A 24,047-nucleotide genomic window follows, 5' to 3' on the forward strand; every position below is an offset into this window, starting at 1 on the left:
ATACAGGAAGCACCTGTTTAAAACATTTCTCGTGAACTTTTTGAATAAACACATGAAAGTTCTTTATTTTAAATGGAAATTGTCGAAAGTTTTTGATGAAAATGTAAATCAAATATGACGAAAATGCCTTCGAATGACGAATCTACGACAAACTAACTTCAGATTGTGATCGTTTGGGAAATATTGAAATTCAAATGCGAACTGTCCGGGTTGTTACATTTTTGATTAAATGACGAAATTATACTCCTGGTTGTTGAAATGCCGACTGACTGATTTTCCTGGGGAAATAATTATGATGGTCATTCAATTATGGGGTTAATTAATAAATAACGGATAAGTGACCCATCTGATGGCGATAAGCGGATTAGTTGTAATCACAACTTGTAACACCTGTTGAAAATGTTAATTACCTGGAGGTCATAAACTTGTCAAAAACATGAAGACAGGTAGATTTATAGACTATTGCGAAAAAATTTTTACACTTTCAAAATTAAAGTGACGAAATTGATTTGAAATACTTTCGTCAATGAGAAAACCCTTTCGTAAAATACGAAAGTGACGAGCGCTAGCAAAATCACTGGTTAAGCTTTAAAACAACTGTCACATAAACTTAACATTAACCAAGATAACTAAACAAAGACCAATGAACATTGAAAATGAGGTCAAGGTCAGATAAACCATGCCAGGCAGACATGTACAGCTAACAATGCTTCTATACAATATATATAGTTGACCTATTACTTATAGTTTAAGAAAAATAGCCCAAAACACAAAAACTTAACACAGTGCAATGAACCGTGAAAATGAGGTCACGGTCAAATAAAACCTGTTCGACTGACATAAAGATCATAAAATATCACCAAATATAGTTGACCTATAGCATATAGTATTAGATAAAAAGACAAAAACTCAAAAACTTAACATTGACCACTGAACCATGAAAATGAGGTGAAGGTCACATGACATCTGCCCGCTAGACATGTACACCTTACAATCATTCCATACAACAAATATAGTAGACCTATTGCATATAGTATGAGAAAAACAGACCAAAACACAAAAATTGAACTATAACCACTGAACCATGAAAATGAGGTCAAGGTCAGATGACACCTGCCAGTTGGACATGTACACCTTACAGTCCTTCCATACACCGAATATACTAGCCCTATTGCTTATAGTATCTGAGATATGGACTTGACCACCAAAACTTAACCTTGTTCACTGATCCATGAAATGAGGTCGAGGTCAAGTGAAAACTGTCGGACAGACATAAGGACCTTGCAAGGTACGCACATATGAAATATAGTTATCCTATTACTTATAATAAAAGAGAATTCAACATTACAAAAAATTTGAACTTTTTTTTCAAGTGATCACTGAACCATGAAAATGAGGTCAAGGACATTGGACATGTGACTGACGGAAACTTTGTAACATGAGGCATCTATATACAAAGTATGAAGCATCCAGGCCTTCCATCTTCTAAAATATAAAGCTTTTAAGAAGTTAGCTAACACCGCCGCCGCCGTAGCCTCCGCCGCCGGATCACTATCCCTATGTCGAGCTTTCTGCAACAAAAGTTGCAGGCTCGACAAAAATCAGTTGAAAAAGGCTTAACTCATCAGATGGACAAAAATACAAGTGGACGTGGCCATGTCCTTATACATCCCGACACAAAAAGACACAATGAACAGATCTGAGAGTACTTTGTTGATCTTGTATTACTGATCCTTTATTCTGTTTAGTATCCTTCTATCTTCTTCAGTTTTTGTTCAAAACACAAAAAAGGGTTAAAAAAAAATCCTCTTTGAAGGGCAACTACTCCTTATAAAAGGTGGTCTACCAACTATAGTCACTAAATTTTACTTGATAGTAGATCTTGCTATGCTAATCATCTTTATTATTTTTAAAGTGTCTATTTATCTATTATATTTTTATCATTAATCTATCACAAGTAGTTCTTGTTAATCTAACTTAATCAGAACAATTAACACTGAAAATTGCTAATTAATTCAAAGTCAATAGAAAATGATTTGTACTGATAGTAATGCAACTTTATAGAAAATATCCTTGAACTCTCACAAGTAGTTCCTATCAAACTGTGACATTAGCAAAAGTTAAAACAATTGTTGACAAAACATGAGACTACTTACTTTCTCATACAAAAGACACTTGATACAACTGTTGTACCTGATAGAAGTAGATCAGGGTTTACAACAATTAGGCCATTATTGTCTGTGATATGATAGGTGTCTCCATCAAAACTTCCAACAATATTTACAATATCATTTTCAGAAACATGTGTATCTGCCCTAAAAGTTAAAAAAAAAAAAAAAGACAATTTATAAATTTTTGTTTTGTCAAATGACCCTCATCATGTTTGCAAATGTCTTTATCAATAATCAGAAGCACATGTTTTGCACCAACCAATGCATTTAGTTTTGTAATAATAATAACAAGTGTAACTGTGAGCTACTGCCCCCGTCGCAAGTGGATAATGTTAATAGTGTAAAAATATGTAAGTGTTCGGTAAACAGGAAGATGTAGAGTGATGAATCTAAAACTGTATCACACCGTAAAGTTGACATATATAAACTCTGAAATCAAATTTTAGAAATTCTTGTATTGTAGTTCCCGAGAAAAATGCAACAAAAAATTTTCAACTTGGCCATCATGTGTAAAATGATACAAGTGTTTAGTAAACAGGAAGTTGTCGAGTGATGAATCTGAAAACGCATCAAATGGTATAGCTGACTTATTTAAACCCTGAAACCAAATTTCAGAAATCCTGGCATTTTAGTTCCTGAGGAAAATGTGACGAAAATTTTCAACTAGGCCATCATGTGTAAAATGATACAAGTGTTTGGTAAATAGGAAGTTGTCAAGTGATGAATCTGAAAACGCATCACACGCTATAACCGACTTATATTAACCCTGAAACCAAATTTCAGAAATCTTGGCATTGTAGTTCCTGAGAAAAATGTGACGAAAATTTTCAACTAGGCCATCATGTGTAAAATGATACAAGTGTTTGCTAAACAGGAAGTTGTTGAGTGATGAATCTGAAAAAGCATCACGCTGTATAGCTGACTTATTTAAACCCTGAAACCAAATTTCAGAAATCCTGGCATTGTAATTCCTGAGAAAAATGCAACGAAAATATTCATGGGACAGACGGACAGACAGAGGTAAAACAGTATACCCCTTTTTTCAAAGCAGGGGTATAATCCTTGCATTGTAGTTCCTGAGAAAAATGCGACGAAAATATTCATGGGACAGAGGGACTGATGGACTGACGGAGGGACTGAATGATGGACTGACAGAGGGACTGACAGACGGACAGACAGAGGTAAAACAGTATACCCCCCACTGTCAAACTGGGGTATAATAATTAATGAATGTAATAATTTTCATTTTCTACAGTATAAATAAACATGACCATTGGGTGATTGTTTAAACGAATGAAACTTTCCAAATTATCATAATAATAGTTTTTGTTTTTATCTCAAAACAAAACTTTGAAGCATTCTTCCTTGGCAGTTCTAATAGTTATGTATGTTAGTTTTGATATAAAAAAAAATTAAGTTGTATTTTTCCTAGCCAGATCCCATAGTTTGGTTGTTGTTTTTTTTTTTTTTTTTTTTTTGGGGGGGGGGGGGGGGGTATATCAAAATTAAACTTAGTTGCACTCTTCAGGTCCAATTCATATACAAAACTAAGTTGCCCTCTTTCAGGCCAGTTCCCATAGTTGTGTTTGTTTTCTTATAACTTTTGCTAGCCAAGGGATATGATCCACTACCCTCCTCTCCACCCTTGGCAAATTAAGCTAACATTTATGATAACAATGTTTCGCCATCTATCAGTTGATTACGTCATGCTCATTCTGAATACATTAATCTTGGGAGTTGCATTTACTGCAGTTCTTTGTAAAGAAAGAAATAGCTGCGAAATGAGCACATGATAAGCCCCTCGCTTTTTAAAAGAATGAAGTTCAAAAACTTCACAATGTCATATCAGGAAATTTATAATAAAACTAAAGGGGGCTTATTTATATATAAATCAGTCACCAGAGTTTTAATGAAATCTGATCAAAGAACTTTAAGGATATTGGTTGGAAACTGGAAAATCTCTCCTTTTTTATAAATTAAATCCCACAACTTAGAAACGTAAAATTTAACAAAATCAAATTTAAAAAAATCAAAAGGAAGCTTATGTCAAAAGATGTAAACAATTCACCAAAGTTACATGAAAAATGTTCAAAGCATTTATGAGTTGGTTGCTGTCTGCCATAATTTGCTTTTCTTTCAAAAGCTTTCAGCATAGATGAGGTCATTGTTTTTCATTTTAGGATTGTTTTACATTTGTATTGATAGGGCCTAGCCCTACAACTATATGGTATGGGTTTGTCCTTTGTTGAATACAGGCGCTACATTTATACTGCAATACCACTAACATTTTTTTAAAGTAAAGGAGTAGGTCCGGTAAGGACTCATTTTGGCCTCAAATTTCAGTTTCATCTGACGAAAGATTTTGACCACTTTTTAAAGACTTAAGTGTCTATTTCACTTGATTTAATTAGTATAAGTGAAAGATTTTAACTGATTTAGTCATTAAAAACGATCCGATTCAAGCTCAAATATGAAAAATCTCTCAGATATGCCAAAAAACGTCACTTTTCAGATGGCTTTTGTCAAAAATGAAAGTGGCCGCATCCGTGTTCATCCACAACCTTTATATATGTTATGTATTATCATAAAATACAACTTACATTTCAATATTAAGGATGAACACGAATGCGGCCACTTTCGTTTTACAAGGAAACCGTCTAAAATTTAACTAAAATGATAGAATTTTGAAGATTTCAGTAATTTAGCATGACTTAATGGTGCTAAAACCCGATATATGTGCATTGTATTGTCAAAAACAGCTCATATTTATGTAGCAGAAGCATTCAACTGTCCAATAAATAACTAAAAGTTTACATTTTAACAATTTTGTAAAACTGTTATATTTTGGGACCTACTCCTTTGAATAATAAGTTGCAAATTTAAATCATACAAACCAAAATCCTGAGAGTATGCAGTTTTTTTGTTTCTTTGTAAATACATCTGTTAACTGTAAACACAAATCATTTCCATTTCTGAAATAAACAATATAGACTATATCAAACTTGCTGCATTTGTTTGCACCTGTCCCAAGGCAACAATTTTGCTCATGTTGACTTATTTGACGATCTTCTTTTCTTGATATATTTTCAGTTTACAGTATATCTAAATCCATAAAGATACAAGTATAAAAGTCCTCAACAGCACATCATAACGAACATTGATGCCATGTTTGGTTTCATTCCAATCACTGCTCCTCTAGAAAAAGCATTTGCATGTATTTCCCATAGGAACTTTTGTTAAACTAAGTTCCCCACTGACAACCATCTTGGATGATTGATTGGCTACAAAGTAACAACATTTGGTAGCATCTTATTAGGAACATTCATGCCATATTTTGTTTCATTCCATTTAATGGTTCTCAAAAAGAAAACATTGTAAAATCAAAATTGAGAATGGAAATAGGGGATGTACCAAAGCGACAGCAACCTGACCATAGAGCAGACAACAGCTGAAGGCCACCAATGGGTCTTCAATGTAGTTAGAAACTCCTGCACCCAGAGGCGTCTTTCAGCTGGCTCCTAAACAAATATGTATATTAGTTCAATAATAATGGATACATATTCCCTATATAAGCAACCAAATTTTTCCCAGAAAAGGGGGCCCAGGGGGACGGGGGTCACCTCCCTCTAAATCTGCCTCTGTAATGTATTGCCTTCCATAAATAAGTACATGTAATATTATTACCATAAAAAAGTCTTGCAATAGATATTCATGTTTATTTATTTTCAAACCTCTTTTTTACCTAATTTATAATACCGAAGATATTGAATTTAGAAAATAAAATGATATAAAGACTAAATTGAAATTGTTCATTAGGCCAAAAAAAAATATATGTCTGTTTCCTGCTTCCAAGGCAAATAAATCAGGGTCGGTAGGTCGGGATTTTTTTTTTTTTTTTTTTTTTTTTTTTTAATTTATTTTTGCACTCCCTGTCAGATTTGCAGTCGGTTACATGTCATGTTTGGTTAGGGTCCTGTACCCCAAAATGATTTAATCCCTTTAAAGAAGCTTTAATTGAATAATCCTCCCAGTGCTGACATTTTTTAAACCTTAATTGTAGCACATTTGTGCTGGGAGCAGCCAAAAACTGAACTGTTTAAAAAATCTTTTGCTTATTCTGGATCAGTTTTATGGAACGGACTACCTTATGAAATGTGTAAAGTGCAAAACACTTATTCTTTTAAACAAATTATAAAACAATACTTGAGACAGTCCCAATATTCAGTCTGAAATGATTGCAACTATTACTCTTAGAATGTATGATTTTAATGATTTGTATATTCTAGGTCTATTTACTACATGCGATATGTAACTGTTTTATATCTTTTAATCATGGTACATGTACATTGAACTACAAAATGTATTATGTCTATACAATTGTGTTTATATGTTGTATGTTTGCTTTTTTCTCTTATTATTATCATTTTGTTTTTACTTGTATTGCATACATGTATACGAGGGCCTCAGGGAAGATTAGTGATTGTAACTAACTGTGTTTACCCTCTTTAAATAAAGAATTTATTATTATTATTATTATTATTATTATTATTATTATTTTGATTGTTTGGGCATAGTAAAATACGGACCTGGATCGAACCGGAAATGAATTTTTCCGGACCAGAAACGATTTTTTCCGGATTTGAATAAAAAGATCTAGGGTCGGGGGGTTTGAGTCAGGGTCGGTCGGGAAACAGGAAACAGACATATATTTTTTTTTGGCCTTACTGATTATTCTTAAGAAATAATTCAAATTTAACAATCAGATCAGATTAAAGTTTTCAGTCACTCTGGAATTTAACAATGGATCTAAACAATTTTGTTACAATGATTGCTTATGCAAATATTGTATATAAAACTAAAAAGTGTGTTCAAATGAACAATTCCAAATTAGCCAGACACTATCATTGATTTTGAAAGATAATATTCAGTTATCAGTGTAACTACTGATGAAGACTGATTGTTCAACTAACACAGCGGCAAAACTCCTAAAAAATTCGTAAGGGTTCCATGGAATCCAGTGTCTCGCCTATTTTTGCTGTAAATCGCATGCTCAACAAAAATAAAGGAAAAAAATCAATAAAAATATTCCTCTTGATACTATCTTTTGATTGTAAGAAGCTCCTGTCCAAATTTGGTAAAAATTATCCTGGATAGTTTAGGAATCTAATAAATGTTTTAAAAACTTTAACAGCAGACTGTATGTAATGTTTACTAGAAGAAAAAGTCCATTTATAAGTAAATCACAGATACGCAGGAACAAATTTTTAACTTAATTTCCTTCTAGATACTAGCTTTTGATCATAAACAAGCTTCTGTCTCCAAGTTTTGGTACAAAGAAAAAATAGTACAAGCTTCTGTCCAAGTTTGGTAGAAATCCAGTATAGTTTAAGAAAGTTATTAAAATTTTAAAAACTTTAACCACAGAGTGAATATTTGTGGACACCACTGACGATGACGACGACGGAATGTAGGATCGCTATGTCTTGCTTTTTCGACTAAAATCGAAAGCTCGACAAAAATGGAATCATAATTTCAGACATGTGACAGAGTTGTCAAGACACAACTGGAGATTTGGAATTTTTCAGCTGGAGTTTGGGCCTCATAACTGGAGATTTTTTATCGACCTTTTTATTGACGTACGCAATGGGTTTTTTTTGTGTTTAAACTGCATATCTTCCTTTTTTTGTTAAAAGAACAATATTTCCATACCTTTATACACCTTCAATATCCTTGATGAAAATAGATGATTTATATATATATAAGGGGTTTTCAAATATTTATTCATTATGTATAATTCAAGATAAAGTGATCAGCCATCATACATAGTTGGCAAAAAGAACCTCTGATTAAGCTACATTGCCAACTTTGGTACCACTTCTGAACATGCTTGTAACAGAAAGTGTTAATTTGATAGAGTTGTAGGCTTGCTGGTGGGTAGCTGTCTTCATAAGTTTGGTCAAGTCATTAGTCAGCTTTGCATGAAGTGTACCGGTAGTAAGCATGGTCTTGACCTTTGGAACTGGATCTGCACCATTTGAAATCAGATCTCCAGGCAGAGTTGATTTTGGTTAGATACTTTGTCTTCTTTATTTGCTGCTGGGGTATTTGGTGATAACATACAGTTTGCATTTTGTCAAATCCAAAAATTTTAGAATTGTCCAAAACAACTATACTTATATAGATATTACATTGGCTTGGATAGAAAACAAGCCATAAATATCATATTTGAGTTGATTTTATTTGTCATTGAGGTTCAGTAAATGTTTAATGGTTTATGTTTTCAACAGCATCAAATTAAATTGTTGTTTATACAACTTGTACAATTAAATCCTATGTCAGTATTTCACTTCTAATCACCCAGGTTTGTGTCTTTAACTATAGCTATCTAGGCGATCACCAGCTAATTGCATAGTATCTTTAATTTATTGCTGTATATACAGCCTAATCCTAAACACCTAAATTTACAACCTTTTGACACAAAATCAATAACAGGAAACTTTTGTTTTTCTCAGACTTTTCCCATATCAATTTCGAGTTTCTCAGACTTTTTCTCTGTCTGTATCGATTTTTTCAAATGAAATGTGCACTGAATATTTTACGAGGTTGACATTTTCAAAAAGCGGAAGTTTTCAAATATTAACGAGATGGACGGAAGAGGGTCTAAAAATCAGTAGATTTTGATTCCCGCCAGAAGAATCACATGTATGTAATTTCCTGTCATTATGCATATCTATATAGTATGTTCTTCATGAAATTCTGTTTTGTTGTTTTAGAGGAATTGGGATGTCAGTAACAGGACTGAAAGACTGACAGACAGATGGGTCAAAATAAATATATAAATAGTTCACATTTCCACCTGATTGTACTTCTCATGTGACTACTTTCGCCTATCACAGGTGAGACAAAAATTGCAGGCCTCATGAAATTTTTTGTGGTCTGAAAATATACATTTGTACCTGTGACGATCAAGTCTGTCAACTTTATGTCGTCCAAATTTTACACAAACTGGCTGCATAACATCTCTGTAAAAAAAAAGAATAATGAGGCAACAGTATTTATAGCACACAATTATTCAACATAATCATTTTGGTGTGTCTTACATGAATCTCCATATTTCAATGTATTTACTATAGAAATTTAACAAACCTGTCTTTGATCATACCCAAACAAATAAGTAAGGATGTTTTTTCACTAGCAGTACTAGCAGTGTTTCAAAAGATCATCTCAAAAACGCAAAATTGGTTAAAAACATTAATCAAAAGGCAATAACTCAGATAAGGAGTTGACTGATGATTTCAGCCATGAAGCTTATTTGTAGTTACTATCTTGCTGATAAGTTTTAGAGTGCATTTGTTTCTAACCCGAAATTTTGTCATCGATGACTATCGTTTAGTTAACATTAAGCTGCTAGAAACAAATACATCGTTTAATAAACTTTATAGACCCCACGTAGTCAGACAGAAATAGATTACACTCACGCACTGTAAACAAACAGGTAAAAGTGCGGGAAATAAATAACCAGGACTTTGCGAAAACAACACGTGCTTGTAATTATTTAAACGACAGATGCAGAAACAAATATATCGTTTACACGTCTCAACGATAAACGATCAACGACTACGCGACTATTTTGCGCGTACATCGTTTATGTGAACGATGTCAACATTGACCAAAAAATGTAAGAAACAAATGGATTAAACGACTATGCGCGTAATCGTTTACATCGTTTAGGTTAGAAACAAATGTGCTCTTAATTTGCTAATTGAAGTTTCTTCCTATTTATCTATATTATAGTTTTAAAGATAAAATGCAAAAATGAAAAAAAATTGTAATTCCAGGGCAATCACTCCTATAAGAAGTCCCTTGGCTGTTGACTTAAGGTAACACAATAGCAAATGACGTTACGCCATGAGTTATCGTTCCTGACGTTATCGAATAACATTCACACATATAATAGTGCGGTAACTGAAGGCAGATTTTTTGGAATTTAATCTCCCCACCGAACACACACCTACATACTATATCATTGGAAAGAGGAAATCGTGTACTATGATAATATGCCTGTCGTCAGGACTTGATATGGTCACATTTTTTTTAAATTGAGGTCAAAGGTCATATGTAAAAAAAATGAAAATTTGGGTGGGTTTCAATTTTGACATTTTTTTTCTATTTCTAAACTCTACCTAAATACAAATGATACTGTTTTGGCTTTAGTAATGTTTGTTATTATACATAAACCTTAATCATTGAGATTTTTTTGGAAATCCTAAAACGACGTTATATAAACAAAACTTCAAAAATCAAGTTTTCAACCTATAAAATGTTAAAAGCACCTAAACCTTATGAAAAATATCAATTTCAGGTAAAAATCAAGTGTCATGCAGGACAATACTTTAAAATTATTTTTTAAACTATCATATTGGGTGAGGTATCAAACCAAAGCCATAGAACACTACAGTCAAATATGACCTCAAATTGAATTTGCGGATACTTCAGGTTTTTTATAGACTACTCGTTGTTTTTTTGTTTTTTTTTCACAATTATTACTGCTACCATAGTATTATCTTTTGTTGTGTATTTAACTCTGGTTAATATCTATTACATTATAGGTTTTTAACTATATCCCCCCTTTTTTTCCCTTGCAACGTACGACAGACTTCAAAAGTATTCCATATAAAAAAAGAAGATGTGATATGATTGCAAATGAGACCAAATGAGACATAAAACAATTATAGGTCCCGTACGGGTTTCAACAATGAGTAAAAGTCATACTGCAAAGTCTTCAATTCCCGAAACGAATAATGTAAAACAAACAAAAAATCAAACGGCCTGATTAATGTACAAAATAAATAATAAAGAAACCAATATAGTATATAGAAACAAACGACAAACACTGCATTACCATCTCGTAACTTAAAACTGACACATACAGATAGTGGCGGGGTTTAACTTTTTTAAGGGCACGCCAACAATCCCCTAACCTCGGGACTGGATTCGTGTGTACCAGTGCAACAAGCTTTATACCAAATCAACCCTTATATCCATCATGTTCATTTTCATCAACTGTCACAATAACAATAACGGTACCATTTTTTCTGCACCAGATGCGCATTTCGACAATACATGTCTCTTCAGTGATGCTCGTGGCCAAAATATGTGAAATCCAAAGCTTATATTAAAGATGAAGAGCTATAATCCAAAAGTTCAAAAAAGTATAGCCAAATCCGTAAAATGAATCAGAGCTTTGCATGAGGGAGATACATTCCTTAATTTATAATTATTTCTAACATTTTGACATGTTTTAATATTTCTACACATTTCACTCATGGCCACAGGTCTGCACATGAAAGGTTCTGCTCATAGCAAACACGTTATTTTGCTCTTCAACTTTGTATTGATTTGGCTTTTTAACTATTTTGATCTGAGCGTCACTGATGAGTTTTATGTAGACGAAACGCGCGTCTGGCGTATAAAATTATAATCCTGGTACTTTTGATAACTATTTCTTTACAAGTACAGACAAGGTATTGTAGGAAGTCCGAAGACATTTGTTCCTAAAAATTACCAGCTTCAAACATCCCTATCAATTCATCCAAGATTTAACAGAGATCTATGAGGGGGTTTAGGAAGGTGTGATGACATCCATATGCTTGTCTGCAAAGATGCTGGGGAAATATCATACGAGAATTACACACTATCTTGAATTCGCTCAATTTCATGGTTCACAACACATTAGATAGCGTCGCACTTTATTTTAAGAAGCATAAAATCCATTGGCATTCAATGTTTCAACAAGGTGTTTTGAACCAAACTCACGGTACATTTGTAAAGCCAATACTAAATGAAAAGGAGTAAAATAAAATAGATTGCCTCAACAATTGCTTAGCATGTCCACAATTTCTCTGGTGCCATTTCCTGAGAATAGTCTAGGCTGTAGGTGCCATTTCCTGAGAATAGTCTAGGCTGTATGCAGTTTCATTCAGTAACCATAGAATGAATTGCAATAAATACGAAGGCATTGACTGAATTAAGAAGGAAGAAACAATTCATCCAAAGTTGGGTAGTCTTCTTTAGAGTTTCGATGTCTTTTCTAAGTAAACTTGCAGCGGAATTAAATATCTGTCCGTTATTTGTGTCTATTACAGTTGACATTGAGATTTTGAGGTCAGATTTCAATTGACTACAAGCTTATATGGCATCTAAAATAGTTAATTTGCTACTAAATAATATGTTATATTTGCCTTGAACTTGTTGAAGTTGTTTTACAACTGAATTTCTATAGAAATAAATGAGTTTAGACTGCATTTTGCATGTAGAATATTTTAAATTAGAATCAGCCTGAAGAAATGATCTATATTTATCAAGTAACGATGCCATGAGGAATGACCATTAAATCGTTGTCAATAGCCAAAATAGAATATTAAGTAAAAGCAGTATCGTGTTCTGAAATATCTGCTTCCACGGGTTTGGATTTATTTGTTTTCGTTTTTAGCAAATATTTTGTAATGCAACCAAAATGACAGAGTGCTTGAAGTTTAAAAGATGGACGGGAAACTATTTCAACTTTAACTTTATCTGACACGGATAAAACATTTTTAATACGCTCATCTGATTCAAACTTGAGTAATTTTTTATCTTTCTAAAAATTTTTGTTCCAATAAAATATACAAGCGCTCCAGATGAACGACTGCATTCTAGAACGTGTACACTTAATACCCGAAACTGAGGGACAACAGTCATATAATTGTATGTCGTCAAACTTCCTGCACGGAGTTCTTCAAATTAACAGCTATCGCATGAAACATCTTGATGTTCCCCTCATCCAATCTTTTATGCAATGCAGATACAAAAGTCGACTTCCCTAAACTGGTAAATTGACTTAAAATTTCAATCGAGGTTTTTTTAGCATATTTTTTATTCACTACATAAAATTTAACGACTTTTGTCTGTTCTTTGGACTTAATTGAGCAAGTTACAAACAAAACTTTACGACAAAAGAGATGATTTCAGCTTTCCAATTGTGAACTTTCCATTTCTAAGTAGCAACATTCCAGCAGCACCTGCATACGGGGTATACTCTACCAATTAATACGATATTCCCGTGCTTGCATTTGCTATCATGATTTTCTTGATAGAGGGTTGCTGCTCACAAGGAAGCTATTAAACCAAGAGTTCCGAATGGTGAAGTTGAAATCATCCCTTCGTAAATTTTACGGACGCCATCACGAGTTGGTTGACAGCTATGGAATAACCGTTTCACAAATGATATCGGATATGTTTCTTACGTCGTAACTACAATCCCCTCCCCTTTCATGAATGTGACCTACCGAATTAGACCATTTACCGGATTTGTTATCACATAAGCAACACGACGGGTGCCGCATGTGGAGCAGGATCTGCTCACCCTTCCGGAGCACCTGAGATCACCCCTAGTTTTTTGGTGGGGTTCGTGTTGTTTATTCTTTAGTTTTCTATGTTGTGTCGTGTGTGCTGTTGTTTGTTTGTCTTTTTCATTTTTAGCCATGGCGTTGTCAGTTTGTTTTAGATTTATGAGTTTGACTGTCCCTGTGGTATCTTTCGTCCCTCTTTTGCAAAGGACTTGACATATCACGGAATATTTACTGAAACTATCCGTCAATTATTTTGATTTTACAATAAGACTTTTCTGACAAAGTATATTTGATGTTTTATAATGAAAAAACATAGAATATAAACATATACAAACAAAGTATGTGGCATATATCAGTGCACTTTAATTGAAAATATGTGTATATAATAGCAAAAAAGGTAGTAATTTCATATATCATTTGAGAGCAAATTATTGACTAAAACACAAAATGGGACGGAAGGCAAGTGATTGAGTTCCGTGTTGAAATTGAAGATTTTTACTCCATTCTTTTTCCATTGATTTTTTAAGGTTTTTTTCATATTTTGGTTCCGAAATTTTTATCACTTATTAGTTTTATTAAATACTATATGCTTAAAATATTATGGGATAATTTTTATTACTACTATGAAGAAGAACCTAAAGTTTGATTCTGAATATGCAATTAAAATTACCTCAATTTTAAATAGTCTGAACTTCACAAATTTTATAGATTAGAAGAAAATAAAATACTGAATAGCATATTTTGACATGTAAAAATAGCTTCAGGAAAAACGATTTCAATTAAATGTAAGCAAACATACCCATTTTTTACATTTTGAAAAAGGGGGGTTGAAACTCTCCAATATACTACCAGTCATTAAAACAACTTTTTAGAAAAAAGTGACCGTACGAAATTCTGACGACAGGGCAAAAACTAAAGAAGACATATTTGTCTTTAAGTTAAGACCATTTCTAGCCGTGTGTTATTTGGGGAGATTAAACTCGCGATCTAGACGACTTTTTACACTTCTGTCACCGCACTATAAGCCAATGCAGCGGGTTTTGTGTGACATTTTTAACGGTAACTTTCCCTAGATGCAGAGTGCAGAGAGTTTTGATGCAATACGTAGCGGTTATTTGACATAGACTGTTTTATCGTTTTCCGGCAATCAATCTTCTCATTGTTAATCTTTCAAAAGTATTACTTTACTTTTTAAATATTCTGTTTCTTTGATATTTAAGCATCTGCATGCTTTATCTATATATGTTCTGTTATAGACACAGTTTTATCACTTTATTTTTATTCTTGGTATAGATATAGGAAGATGTGGTGTGAGTGCCAATGAGACAACTCTCCATCCAAATAACAATTTATAAAAGTAAACCTTGGTTTATTTTTGCAATAAGTACTTATTCATAATTCACACCGTATCCCCATGAAATTTTGTTTTGAAAGTAGAAATCTAATTTATAAAAGCTTAGGATGATGAGTGAAAAAATAGGGAATTTTACAACTATTAATTTGTTTTAAAATGGTCATCAAAAACACCGCTCGGACAAAATTAAAATTTATTTGGATGAGAATACGGATATAATTAGATGGAAAAGCACAATACAGACGTTGAAAATCATACAGAAAATAGTTTGTTTGTATGGAATGTAAAAAAGTGGTTATTTAGCCAAATAACTTTTCCCGTGTTCCATGTGTAAACAGTCTCTGAAATTCATTGGTCTGTACAGAGTAAATTCGATATAGTTTTGGAAATATTTTAAAATACAGTGCCAGCTTTGTAATAGTATAAACCAGGTCTACTCAGGACTGACAGCAACATCGGAATGAAGCATTAAAAAGTTAACGAAGGCTGAAAAATACATGGGCACTTGATTCGGCAGAAATAAAATAATAATAATAAAATTCAGGTTCCGTTACAGTCTGAATAAAGCCAGCCCCGAGTATCCACTTGCGTCTAGGCGTCGGAAAAGGCCCGGAAAGTTTCTTTCTTAAAATTAGTTTTTAGAACAAGTATACACGTATATATATACATGTATAGCGTCAGTTAAAATGTTCCCGACCATCATCGCGGATGCCCTGCCTCTATTGCAAAACCTATACCTATTGTATTTATTGTTAACTTGTTCTCTTCATGAACATGCATGAAATAATTTCCACTGGACGTTAACCAACCAATAATCAAAGCAATCAATCCTACAATTTACACCTGTCACTTGGAACTTTAGTTGTTAAAATTAAATCATTGCCTCTAATTTTTTCAAAAAATTTGACAAAGTTTAAACGCAGACCGCGAGGAAGACCAAAATTGAACAGTTACGCAAAACTAAATATCTACGTTACCGCTTGCTCATTATGGAAATTGGGGTAACATGAGACTTTATTTGTAAAAGTACAAGTACAAACTAGATATCATTGAGATGGGAGCCATCTCTGTGGGCCCCGCTGTGAATAGTGTGCATTAAAAAATTGTATCTTTACCATAGGACATGGGTTTGTCAACTGAAATCAAAGTTTTTGACCTTGACCTTTGACCTAGGAAGTTGTAAATAAATTATGACACACCCTTAGGTGTTGGTTTATATAAATGTCAAGTATAAAATTTGAAATGATAACGGTTCTCAAGATATAGAGCGGACACGATCTTTACCATAGGACATGGGGTTGTCAACTGAAACCAAAGATTTTGACCTTTAACTTTGCCCTAGGCAGTTGTTCATAAATTATGACACACCCTCTGGTGTTGGTTCATATACATGTCAAGTATAAACTTTGAAATCATAACGGTTCTCAAGATATAGAGCGGACACGATCTTCACCAAAGGACACAGGGTTGTCAACTGAAACCAAAGTTTTTTTACCTTGACCTTTGACCTAGGAAGTTGTACATACATCATGACACGCCCTCTGGTGGTGGTTAATAAACATGTAAAGTATAAAGTATGAAATCATAATGGTTCTCTAGATATGGAGCGGACACAAAGTTAAAGTGTTACGTACGGTACAACGGACGGACGGACAGACTGATCACTATAGGGCGACCCGCCTTTGACCTAGGAAATTGTACATACATCATGACACACCCTCTGGTGGTGGTTAATAAACATGTAAAGTATAAAGTATGAAATCATAATGGTTCTCTAGATTCGGACGGATGGACGGACGGACGGACGGACGGACGGACGGACGGACAGACTGATCACTATAGGGCGACCCACCTAAAGGTTTTGACCTAGGAAATTGTACATACATCATGACACACCCTCTGGTGGTGGTTAATAAACATGTAAAGTATAAAGTATGAAATCATAATGGTTCTCTAGTTTCGGATGGACGGACGGACGGACGGACAGACTGATCACTATAGGGCGACCCACCTAAAGGCGGGGCCCTAATAAAAAAAATAAAAATTTGTGTACATGTACATGTTATTTGTACAAAGTTGTCTGATAGAATGATAAATGGAGATATGTGATATGCAATTGATAAGGCAGCAACCATTTGATTTTCTGGGGGGGGCTATGGTTTTTTTTGGAAAAAAAAGTTTGTTTCCAGGTTTTGGTGAAACAAATAATTTGTTTTGGACCCTGAGTAAAAAAAATTGTTTGTTTCACCCTCAGCTGCCACTATATGTAATGCTAAAATTGAAAGAAAAAAATTGTCTTCGGTTTGTCGCTAAAAAAATAGATTGTTCTTCGCCGAAGGCGAAAAAAAAAAGTTTGCACTGAAAAAAAAACCATAGCCCCCCCAGAAAATCAAATGGTTGCTGCCTAAGATAGCAACAGCTGGGCATTAATTAAACGACATCAACACCTTGAAGACATCAAGAAAATCGTGACTAATGCTAATTGGAATAGAATCTTTACACTTCTTATTTGTAGTTTTAGTAAACGTTGGAAAATTTTGAGTATGTGTAGTATAATTGTCACAGTAACATTTCAGTCTCTTGGTAAATATTAGTTGAAGTCTTAAAACTTTTGCTCTTTTCCAGAAAATTCAAACCATAATGAAATATAAGGAGATGCGGTAAAATTTCCAATTAATCAACTTTCCATCAAAGACGAAATGAAGGAAATGCTAGCCTTTTTACATTGCTACTACATTTCAGATCTCCAAATTACCATTCCATTATATGAACTGCATATTCAAAAATATGCATTGTCACCAAATTACTTATAGAGCAGGTATCATCATAGTGTTTAACATTTGTCCGTTCGACCGTTAATCCCGCACTTAGTATATATAGGGTAATTCGGCTAATTATTTAGGACTACAGTCATTTGGTTCAGCTTTAAAACTATGACATAGTATGTACCTGGTGTTACTACTCATATTATGGGTGCGCATATCGTCTGGATTTTCTTTTTTGTTTCATGACAGGTTGCTGGATTACGCATTTTGATAAAATACAAAGGCACACAGAGTACAGACTACGGCTTACATCTGTTACAGGTTGAATTTCAAGCTGGAACTTTTAAATTTCGCAGTTGTTTTACTTATATAAAGAGTGCATATATGATCTCAAGATTTGTTATGTAAATAATTTTTCACAAATGACAGAATGTTGAAATTTGTGAAATTTTGCATACAGTTTGCTAATCCGAATAATTCAGTCCCTCCCCGTAATCGATCTCTCCTACTTACTTAATGTAGTAAGCGGAATATAACAACTGAATTATTCGGGTTAACAGTTTTCAAGGTTTTTCAGACTTGCTGAGCAAACAAGTAACACATTTACACCACGCAGAGTACACTATACTACATGTATTGTATGTACCAAGCCAAGAATATGTCAGCTGTTTATCATTCTTTTGATTTTTTTCAGCTTTTGATTTCGTCATTTGATAAGAGATTTTTTCGTTTTGAAATTTTCTTGGAGTTTTGTTATTTTACTTTTTGGAAAGTGTATTTTATCAGGATCATTATTTTTCCTCATAATTTTCACAATGATAACAGAATGTTTAATCTTTTTTTACTGGTGCATCAAATGTGTCTTTCATAAACAACTGTTTTCAAAATGGTATACTAGAATCGTCCCGAACATGCATGAACTATTTGCCACTGAACGTTAAACAACCATCAAACCGAGCAATTAAAAAACTGTTAAATGAATCAAATTTTTTAAAATACTATATTTCTGCATCACGGGATGCAGTGATGATACATACCACCACTGTCTAATATGATGGAGTTAAAATCAGTAATTGGATGAATCTCACGTGAAATGTTTCATTTAATTTTCACGCAAACTTAACAAAAATCTGAAGGTATTTTTTATGGTTTTCATCAAATTTTAGAACAAAGATTTTTGTTTGAATAATTTTATTTCAAATATTTACGTGTATTTAACGTGTACAAAATTATGGTGATTTATGCATGAACTATTATCATAAGATTCACATGGAACCTGTTCACGCAAGTTTCAAGTATATGCTCATTTGATATGAAAATCAGGCGATATTAATATTAATTCATATGAGTGAAATTCCATGTGCAGGACGAAATAAAATTATATCTGATTCAGTAGAATTTTATATTGCATTACTAGGAACTTCACGACAGTCGACAGGGGAAATGAAAATAAAATATACTCATTCAGATCCCGACACATATTTTTTCTCCATTTCTCTGAGAAGGAAGAACGTTATATATTCCGTACACCATAACGTCACACGTTTTTGGTCAAATTCTAGGCCTATCGATCAACTTTGAAGCCATTTATTTCAAAAACAAGGATGGTGACATATGAGTTTCTATATGTGTATGGATTCACTATGCAATCCTGGATATTATGTTAGTTTTTTGTTTTTCTCCGTATATAAGAAAATAGCCATCCATTCGAAAATCTAAAAAGGTAAGCTCAAAAAAAGGCATTTCCCCTATTTACCTAAGTAAATTTGTCGCCAAAATTGATGTTTTCCTATGAAAATAACAAAAAAACAAAAATGGTGACCCCCATCTTTTATTACATATTCCGATGTAACTCGATTCAAAGTACACGTATGCCAAAAATTTTGGAAATCGGGAGATACGCCATTTGGTATCGAGTTACCTTAAATAGACAATAGGTAGTGCTCAACTGTCAGATTATCTCTATCTATAACAGTTTTAAAAATAATAGACAATAGGCCACAGACCACAATTAATTCCTCTATCAGTTCTTTATAACGTTTTGCATCATTAAAAAAATTGCACCATGCACTTTTGTCAAATTTTTTGTGTGTGTAATGTATAGTCCTAGTCCAAATATATATCCAAAATTCAGAAAGATTGAACCAATCACTTTTACAAATTTAGCCAATACACATCCATACCCCTATTGACAAATCAAGAGATGTTCCGAAAACTGTAAATATTACCTTTTTGCACTTGGCCTAATCACTCATTCCATATCAAAATCAGTTTAAATACAACATCCAAAAATTTAATTCAACTCTCTTCTTTCATTTGCACCCCAAAAAATCTAAGAAATGAGTCAGGAAGGGAAAGAAAAATTAAAATACACTCTAATTAAAAGGAACTATATTCGTGGACAACGAAAAGCCGGGTCATTAATTGTGGTCTTGGGCCAATACTTGCATTTTACCCTTCTCTATTTTAGCCATGTCCACCATTTTGGTTTGCAGGCAGTCATAGGACATAGTTTTGTTCAATAATTGGAGAGAGCCCTCTCAATTTTCATCAAGAATTTAGAAAGGGATATTAGAGTTTTCTGATGTGACATGGGGAATCATTCATTTGTCATTGCAATATTTGGAGTATGGAAACCTATTCCTTTTAATTGTACTGTACTTAAGTTTTAGGTGGTTTTTTTTAAATATAAGCAAGTTAAATATAACATTGAAATGGTATTAAATCTTACTTTTCTTTAGCTTGTGTTCCAAGTTCTTTTGACAATTTCTCTTTTTCTAACTGGTCTGAAAATCCACCAATTGGAATATCTCCTATTTCCTTAATGTCATCTTTCCCTAACTGGCTTAAAATCTCAACAATTGACTGTGTTGGAATGATGTCATCTGCACTGTGAGAGTCAGATTCCTTTGTTTTCTGATTGTTTGAAAGTTTCCTGTCTTTCCATCTTTTCTTTGTTACAAAATTTTGTTTTAGGAAAGTAGTTTCAATTGTTTTCATGCCATGCTTACTGACCATATCTTCTCTTATCTGAATTTCTTTGTTAACTTTTTGATGAACTTTCTCATCAATTTTATCCAGAAACTTTATGTCATCTTCTGTTAAGGATTCTTCTAAGCTTTCATTTATCTCAGGTTTTTCTTTACATGATAATTTGCCTAGTCCTGAATTTCTGGTTTTTTTTAAAGACATAACAGGTGGCTGGTAAGATTTCATCTTTGAACTTTCTTTGTTATCATTATCTAATTCATTCAATATTGCACATAAGCAGTCATCTTCATCAACTTTCATTTCTGAAACTACTGGCTTCTGTTTTCTGATCAATGACAGTTGATATGAAAATGATGACCCAGTCTCATTTTGTAAACATTTAGAAATATTTGATTGGCTGGATAAATCTTTATTCTCTTTCTGGTCCGCTATTCTATTGTATATATCATGACTATGCTTTTCTTTTAGGTTTTTTTCTTCCTTACTGTGATTTTCTTCAGGTTTACTGGGAAAGTTCTGGTCATATCCAACTTCCTGGTTTTCATCATTTATATTTCCATCAACAGTTGATTTTATAACAGTTCTACTTCCTGTCATATGCTCTCTAACATTTTTAGACATCAATTTATCTTTTCCATTGTTTGCACCAAAGTTTGAATAAACAAATCTTTTTGAGTTTGGGGAACTCCCACATTTTGACATACGTTTCAGAAAAGACCTTTTGCCTTGATACACTTTTGTAGGTGTAACCTTCTCAGATAATTGACTGCCACTTTCATGTGTACTGAATCTGTTTTGTAAACTACATGAATCTTCAATTTCATTCTCTATACATGTGTTTGCTTCGCATTGAACATTTATTTCTCTTTCTGTATCATTGTCCTGTTTTTCATATGCATTAAACTTAAAAGAAAAAGATATCAAGCCTTTTCTAGCTTTAGAAACCGGTTGCTTTTTTAAATGTTCTTTCTTTAGAATGTATGGGTTTTCAGAAACATTAGCCCCACTGCTTAGAAAGCTTCTTCCAAAAGATTTCTTTTTTACTGGTTCATCATTTTTATCACTTTGTGGAGTATCAGGAATGATTCCCTCATCAGCTTGACCCTTGACTTTTGGAGTACTTTCTAACAGACAAACCTGTGTTTCTGGGATAACAATTGCTTCATTTTGAAAGAATTTGTTACTTTTGTTACCTTGATTTAAATCAATTTTCAACTGGTTTAAGCTAGTTTTAACAACAGTAAAATTTGATTGGTTTGAAGACATTCTATCTGCTTGAGTTTCCGTTTTGAAAGAAGAACAATGTTCTTTTGTACTGAGACATTTAACCGCAGCACTTGTTTCACCTTCAATAACTTCAGTACAACTTCCTGTTGGTCGATCTGTTCCAGAGTTCAAATAATCTGCTGCTACTCTTGTACTTCCCTTCTTTAATGTTAACTTGCCAATACTTGTTTGGCCAACTTTAGAAAACAAGCTGCTTGTAGAAGGTGTTGCTGAATTTTTTTTAGATGGCTGAAAAATAAATCAAAACAGTTTGTGCCTCACAATTATATTTTTACAAATCTGCAATTGACTGCATAACATTTTGCTGAAATAAAGCGTTTTTTCATTCTCTTTTTAAAAAATTTCTTGTTTAGTAAGATTGACTGCCACTGAAGTTGTGATGGTGATAAATGGCATTCCAAATTAAAGGAAAAATTTTCATTTAAAGGGGCACTAGCTACGAGATATATAAAAAATCTAAAGTTTGATTTTTTTCTGTTCAATCAATAATGAAACTGAAATAACAATTCGCATTTTTGCAGCCAAAAACGTTCCAATTTTGTCAAATTACGCTAAGAAACATTGATAATTAGTTATTCACTTGCAAGTGAATGAGTCGACCTCTTTAAATCTGTATTCATGTTCAATTTAACCCCTAGCTAGAAATTGACAACGCATGCATTGTACGTGTACTGGTTATTTAAAGAAACAGAATGTCAACAATGAAAGTGAAACTACGGTAAATCATTGGATTACTAATGCGATGCATATAAAATCATTCTTATAAGGTTAATCAAAGAGCTGAATAGCTCGGAGGGGAAAGACGGCCCTTGTTTCTATTTCATGTTGGTTTTTTTTTTTTTTTTGGGGGGGGGGGGGGGGTATCTTTTGATAGTCTTCATAAAAAGAATGAAAAAAAGAACAGCTAGAACATGTGGAAGGTTGACACTATTGCAATCAATTGTTGTTTAATGTAATTTCGTTTTTTTAGTTTAGGATTAAATTTAGACCAATGTAAGAGATCTGCATCTTCTAAATCTAAACATTCAATTAAAGTTGATAGTTAATTATCTAAAATTCAACTAGTTGAATTCTGTCATTTAACAACAACTACAATTATTTTTGAAATCTTAATAGTGTACGACTGAACTGCAGGCTAAGGTCATTTTCCACTTTTTGTGACAGTACTCTTAAGATTTTTAACTTTTTTCTTAAGAAAGTTAGGACTGAAAAATCTATTCAGTTTTAAATTTCCATCGATAAAGTTCCCAGTTACATCTCTCATCACAGGGATACAGGTACTAATAAAAATAACAATATGATTGATGTAAACTGTGTGAAGCCTGTTTCCAAATCCTACATTTTGAAATATTTGTAAAATTTCATGAATAAATAGGTTTAAACTACAAAATGCAACATTTGTATTTTTGTTGTTGTTACTATTACAATGACTATGTTGGTACACAAAATTTAGTTTTAATGGAAGACTACTTATCATATACTAAATGTCACATTTTAAGTGTTTATTTTAGTGGATAATTAGCTCATAAATTGAGGTGCTCCTGAATTGGAGGAAGATTCTCATAACAGAGTTTTACAGAAAAAAAATGGAAAAGCTCGTTTCTCTTTCCAATCTCATGTAGGCCCTCGGACTTTTGGTTACTTTGAAAGTTGTTGACCTACAAATTAAAGTATTGCATGTTGATGTTTGAATCAATTTAAGCAACCATCATTATGTTTAAATTTAACAAATACTATTTTTTAATAAGTGCACAATCTTTGAGAATGATTTAAATAACCAGTGAAGGATATCCCTGCTTATGCGTAGTGTGGCATTCCAACAATGACGTCACTATAAAATATAATGTAGGTTGGATATATTTAGAATATCTCGTCATACTGATTTTTCCGGATTGTAAAAGAAACGTAAATAGTTTAAAGGAGAGCTCAATATACGATAATTTCGAGAGAAACAGAAGGGAAATGTGTAAAAAAAGTGTTTAAAGTCAATTTATTCATTTGTGTCTCCCCATCTCATCATTCTCAGTAAGATTTGTTGGGGGGTTTTCCACACTATAACAAGTGAAACTGCGAGCTACTGCTCACTGAT

At 33.1% G+C, this 24,047-nt stretch overlaps 1 protein-coding gene across 3 annotated transcripts in view; it reads right to left on the bottom strand.

Annotated features, from left to right (window-relative positions):
• LOC139529102 (DNA replication ATP-dependent helicase/nuclease DNA2-like) overlaps positions 1 to 24,047 on the bottom strand; it is a 233,316-nt gene that overhangs the window by 179,345 nt on the left and 29,924 nt on the right. For all 3 annotated transcript variants that reach the window (XM_071325376.1, XM_071325377.1, XM_071325378.1), the window contains exons 4-7: positions 20,412 to 22,186; positions 9,128 to 9,193; positions 5,066 to 5,143; positions 2,157 to 2,315 (exon numbers count right to left, since the gene is read on the bottom strand). In XM_071325376.1, the coding sequence (XP_071181477.1) occupies positions 2,157 to 2,315; positions 5,066 to 5,143; positions 9,128 to 9,193; positions 20,412 to 22,186 (2,078 nt within the window). The remainder of the gene's footprint in view (positions 1 to 2,156; positions 2,316 to 5,065; positions 5,144 to 9,127; positions 9,194 to 20,411; positions 22,187 to 24,047) is intronic.

Source organism: Mytilus edulis, chromosome 6 (genome assembly GCF_963676685.1).
Source record: "Mytilus edulis chromosome 6, xbMytEdul2.2, whole genome shotgun sequence".
NCBI classification, from domain to species: Eukaryota; Metazoa; Mollusca; class Bivalvia; order Mytilida; family Mytilidae; genus Mytilus; species Mytilus edulis.